Source organism: Arachis ipaensis, chromosome B08 (assembly GCF_000816755.2).
Source record: "Arachis ipaensis cultivar K30076 chromosome B08, Araip1.1, whole genome shotgun sequence".
Taxonomy (NCBI): Eukaryota; Viridiplantae; Streptophyta; class Magnoliopsida; order Fabales; family Fabaceae; genus Arachis; species Arachis ipaensis.
The window spans coordinates 92417484-92422715 of NC_029792.2; the positions used below are offsets into that span (position 1 = coordinate 92417484).

A 5232-nucleotide genomic window follows, 5' to 3' on the forward strand; every position below is an offset into this window, starting at 1 on the left:
CACTATTAATATACTTCTAAATTTCCAGCATGACTTCAATTTTTAAACAGTGAAGTTACAAAGAATTAACATTCCACATTACAGTTATCTCCATTTCTTTCAATTATAGTTCAATATTTCGGTGTGCTCTTTAGTAATGAACTCTTAAATGAACATAGTAATCAAATATCACTATATGATAAGAAGAATAACAAATAAATATATTAGTAAAACATAACCAATTTGTGATGAGATAAAAATTCAGCATTCATTTGAATAGTTAGTGGAGGGAAGCATATTTACCCACAAGTTCAAAAGAATCAGCAGAAAGTTGGAAGGATTGGCAATTCAAGTTCCCCTCTTGATAATCTCTACAAAAATAGTGACATGCAACAAGATGATTGTATTTCTCAGGGGAAAATGATGCAAGGCAGAGTCTAATTGCAACTAGAACTTCAATAAACCAGAACTGGCATATCTGCATTTATATTTTCATTATAAGATCTTTCCAGTGACAAGCCCAAGCTTTGGTTCTCAAATAGAATTTTCCTAATATGAGCAGCCTCACGAGGCATTCCAGCCTTCAAAAGACAGGAGCATAAAGTTTTAACAGTAATGTCATCTGGGGAACAACCAGCTTCCAACATCTTGTAAAAGATGCCAATTGCTTCACGTGTTCTTCCCTTCATACAATATCCAACAATAAGAATGGTATATGTCAACTTATCAGGTTTGCACTTCTCCTCCATTTCTAGTACAATTGCATTAGCCTCATCAACATTCCCAGATTTGCAATATCCATCAATAACAGGATTATAGATAAAGGGCTGTGGAACAATTTCACTTTGCTTCAATAGCCTCAAAATGTCATGAGCTTCTTGTAGCCTATTGCTCTTGCATAGAGCATTAGTAAGCACAGAGAATGTATACAAATTCGCAGAAATATTTCTTGCAAGCATTTCATGCCACAGGTCCATGCCATGATTCACCTGCCCAGCTCGGCAATATCCATCAATTAGCGAAGTGAAGGTAACAACATCAGGGGGACAACCGTGAAAAAACATACTGTCATGCATGGCTACTGCAGAAGCCATGTCACCCATCTTAGCAACGCCATGAATAAGCACATTATAAGTAAATGTATTAGGCCTAATTCCAGATTCAACCATTTCATCAAAAAGAGAAGTTCCCTCTGTTATCTTACCCAGTTTGCAATAAGCAGATATTATTGTTGTATAACTTACAACATTGGGGGCAAAATCAGTTTTTGAAGAAACATCTTTTAGTAGATCGCGTGCTTTATCGACTTTGTTATTTATACATAAACCATGTATAAGAGTGTTATATGTAACTATATCGGGTTGACAACCATAGCTAATCATATCATTGAGAAACTTAAAAGCTTCATTGATTTCCCCAGCTCTGCACAAACCTCGCATTACAATGTTGAAGGTGAAGGTCTCTAGATGACGTTGCAATCTCATAAGCTCCATGAGTAAACAAACAGCATCATCTAATTTCTTTTGATTTACCAATACATTCAACAAGCTATTATAAACAATAGCATTCACAGGTGCCTTATTGGAATGAGATTCAGCAAGTAATTCCCTCGACATATCAAATCTGTTTGCCAGTGCATAAGAAGAAACCAAGAATCCTAACAGCTTACTCTCAGGCAATTTCCCATCAGATTTCATACAATTATATATTAATGTTGCTGAATTGTGAAGGCCTGCTTGACAAAGGGATCTTAATAGCACATCATAAGTCAAGTATGTGTGAGATATGTTCAACATTTTCTTACTAAAGTGAAAGAACTTCAAAAGCAAGGTGGGATTGTTCAGCCATTTGATAACCTCTAATGCAAGTGGAGGAGTTAAATGATCACTAAAATAACCAAAAAATCTATCCAATGAGTTTGACCAAACAAAAAGAGTTGCGGCAACCTTCACAAACCAAATCTCAGGTCTTATGATCAGCACTTTCTCCTTAAGTGGTACGGGAGCAGATCTTCGGTGAGCATGAGCACAACTATGCACAAGGGCAACCTTGGAAGCTCGTACAGCAGCAGAAGGGTTTGTGAACATAGTTGTTAAACTTGAACCTGTGACTGACTTCGCCAGAGGCACTGCATCACTGGTTCAACAAAATACAATTACATTAATAGATTGAAGTATTGAAAGAAGAACAAAAAAGGCATCAAAATTCAAATTATGAAATATATAAAAACATTAATTCAAACCTAATCAATCAGCATAATCTCACTCTACTAAGTCCCTGTTAAGATGTTCTCAACTTGTGATCATTTCAACTTTCAGACTTCACATTAACTCATTTACAAACTCAAGTAAATGGGCAGATAATGAATTCAAGCTATTTATTGACTACCTCAATATAAACCATGAACAAATACAGAACATAACAAAGCCAATCAATCATAAACACAGCCCAGGACGTCTTTCTTTTTTCTGGTCCCACATTCAGTTAATACATGTCTAATTCCACATACAACAATATCACCTCATTCATTGATATTAAAATAAATAAATAAATAAATAAATTAAAGAATAGAGAAGATGTAATGTAAGTGTTAATTGTTACAACATTTTCACAATGCAACAACTACAAATTCATTGATTACAATAATGTAACAGTTGATACAGTGCTGGAAGTTATGAAATAGACATTCGTATCAGAGAAAATAGGGATCAGCTTCCAAGAAGTGACCCAAGGTGAGGGAACACTGCAGCAACAGCGCAGAGAGTCAAGATGGCAAAAGGAGGTGTGTTTGAATTCTTGCACAGGCTGAGTTCTCCGGCGGCGACACTCTCGTGCCATGAATGCGCAGCATCAACGTGCAGCGGCACAGCACGGTGAGAAGGTGGTGGCGTAAAACGGGATATATAGAAGAAAGAGAAGAATTGGAATACCAGTCAATCAGAGTTTAAAAATTTTACATTTTTTGTTATTTTCATTTAAAATCTACGTTATTACTTAATAGACCAAACATTACAGAAGGTGAATAGCTTATGTGTCATCTCTTAAGACAATGATCCATTCTTTCTCACAATATCCTTCAACATTTTCCCTCCATCGTATGTTATATGTCCAAGCATAATGTTTTATTTATGCCATGCTTCATGTTTTATTCATACACTTCCTATCCTACTTAAAACAATACAAAAAATTCCAATGACATGCTAGGGTTTGACCAGCTACACTTTCTTTGCCCAACTAGTTTGGTCTTCACATGTGCTTTGTTCTAGCTGCATTTTGAAAGCTAATGTGGAAAAATGGCACCCCAAATATTGAAATATTCTAAGCTACCTGCATTCAAATACCAAAATTTTTTCCTATAAAATGGGAGTCTGAGAAGGGAGAAAAAACATTTAAGAGAGTGTGAGAAATCCAAAACAGTTCTGTTGAAATCTGGTATTGAATCTTATACAAACAATATCCTTCATTGTTTTGCATTTGTTTTACCAACTACTAATCATCATCACCTATATCTCATACAAACACTCCATTGTCACTCACATTCACAACATGTATTAATAATAGCAGAGCAATCTATGTTAGAGAGAAGAGCATAACAAATCACAAATCATTATGTTATGCACATTCCAAGTGAACAGAAACTTGGTTTCCCTCATTGGTTAACATCAATAAATCAACAAAATTGTATGATATACGATTATGCAAATTAAAATGGCATTTCTGTTTTCCTCAAGCATAGACAGAGTAAGAGTTCACTGATCAGGTAGATTTCTACCACAAACAACAAAAGAAACTTTTTCTCATACCTGTTGTGTCGTTAGAGTGCAAAATTCTTATAACTATATTTATATTTCTGCAGCATCTCCCACGTTCTCCTCACCATCGCCATGCCCATTAATATCCATTTGATAAATTGCACTGGCAACCTAAACATATACATGCCAAAATAAGACATAAAGTTAAAACTCGTGATGAATATTGCTTACTTTTAGTATGAGTCATAGAAGCCAAAATGGTTTATCTTTATTGAACCAACATTCCTATCAATATTTCTAACCAAGCCATAATTTCATAAGATAGCACCAACTCAGTAATTCACAAACATAACTACTCCCAATCTACGTCAAAGGAAGCTCCAACTTTCAATATCTATTTGCAACAAATTCAACAATAATTCTAGATTAATCAAATCAGTAACGAAATAAATAAAACAAAAAACAACAATTAAAAATGATTCCACTATTTGAATCATTTATTTGAAAGGGAAACCTAATTGAGGGGAGTAAAGAGATGGATCAACCGATCAAGTAGCATCTGCCAAAATCAACTTGGAGTACCTACGAAAATTCAACTCACATTAATTCCATGTTCCCTAATGAAAAATCAGAGTACTACTCACAACATCATTTTTAGTCATCACAATGTGTTTTTAGATGCTCTCTATCACAATGTGTTCAACTAATCCATATTCTTAACCGATTAAGCCATCAATATTCAATAGTCATAATCAACTAATCAGAAATCAAGATATCGAGAGAGGCACAGAAAAGTAGAAGAAACACACCATCAATGCCCATTCCATTAGGGAAATTCTAATGCAAAATTTCTCTCACTCCAGAAAATGACACAAAACACCATACAAAATACCATAGTTTAATAGTAAATTAATTCAATTTAGTGAATTTACACAGGAAGAGAGAAAAAAAATGAATACCCGGATAATAAATTGAATAAAGTTTAAAAATAAATAAATTCAATTCACAGAGGAAGAGAAAAAAAATAACGAATATTTGGATAAAATAAAACAAGACACAAAACTATGTTCCAGAAAGAGAAAGGACAGCTAATAGAACATGAAGAATGAGAACGCATACCTAACTTTCTGAAGGAGGCAGTGTTCGTTGCGGTGCCAGCAGCATAGTTTGCAGGCGGCGGCGGCGGCGGCGGAGGCTGGTTGATAGAACAGCGGCGATGTGCGGAGGTTGGAGCGAGAGTACAGAGGTAGCGACCGAGACTGGGTGAGAAGAGAGCACAGCAGCAGCGGAGAGAGGGACAGAAGACCAGAGGAGAGGAGGCAGCGATGCTGGAGAAAGAAGTAGTTGTCGTTCTAGTGTATGACAGAGCGAGAGACTGGGGGCTGTGGAAGAAGATTAGGGATTTGTAGTGTGATAGTGGTAGGGGTATTTTGGGGGTTTCCCTCTTATGTATTAAAGTGGGATATTAGATTTTTTTTTTTTTATAATACATTTAGAATAT

The 5232-nt window shown here is 35.6% G+C and overlaps 1 protein-coding gene across 4 annotated transcripts in view; it reads right to left on the bottom strand.

Moving 5' to 3' along the window:
* Nucleotides 1-5169, bottom strand: part of LOC107612981 (pentatricopeptide repeat-containing protein At2g06000) — a 10831-nt gene extending 5662 nt beyond the window's left edge. For 3 of the 4 annotated variants that reach the window (XR_002352681.1, XR_002352683.1, XR_002352682.1), the window contains exons 1-3: nucleotides 4851-5169; nucleotides 3783-3902; nucleotides 283-2115 (exon numbers count right to left, since the gene is read on the bottom strand). Coding sequence is in view for 1 of the 4 variants with exons in the window: in XM_021109564.1 (XP_020965223.1) it covers nucleotides 435-2066 (1632 nt within the window). In the remaining 3 variants the exon portion in view is untranslated. Of the gene's footprint in view, nucleotides 1-201; nucleotides 2116-3782; nucleotides 3903-4850 lie in introns of those variants that run through there. The other variant, XM_021109564.1, reaches the window with a different exon arrangement.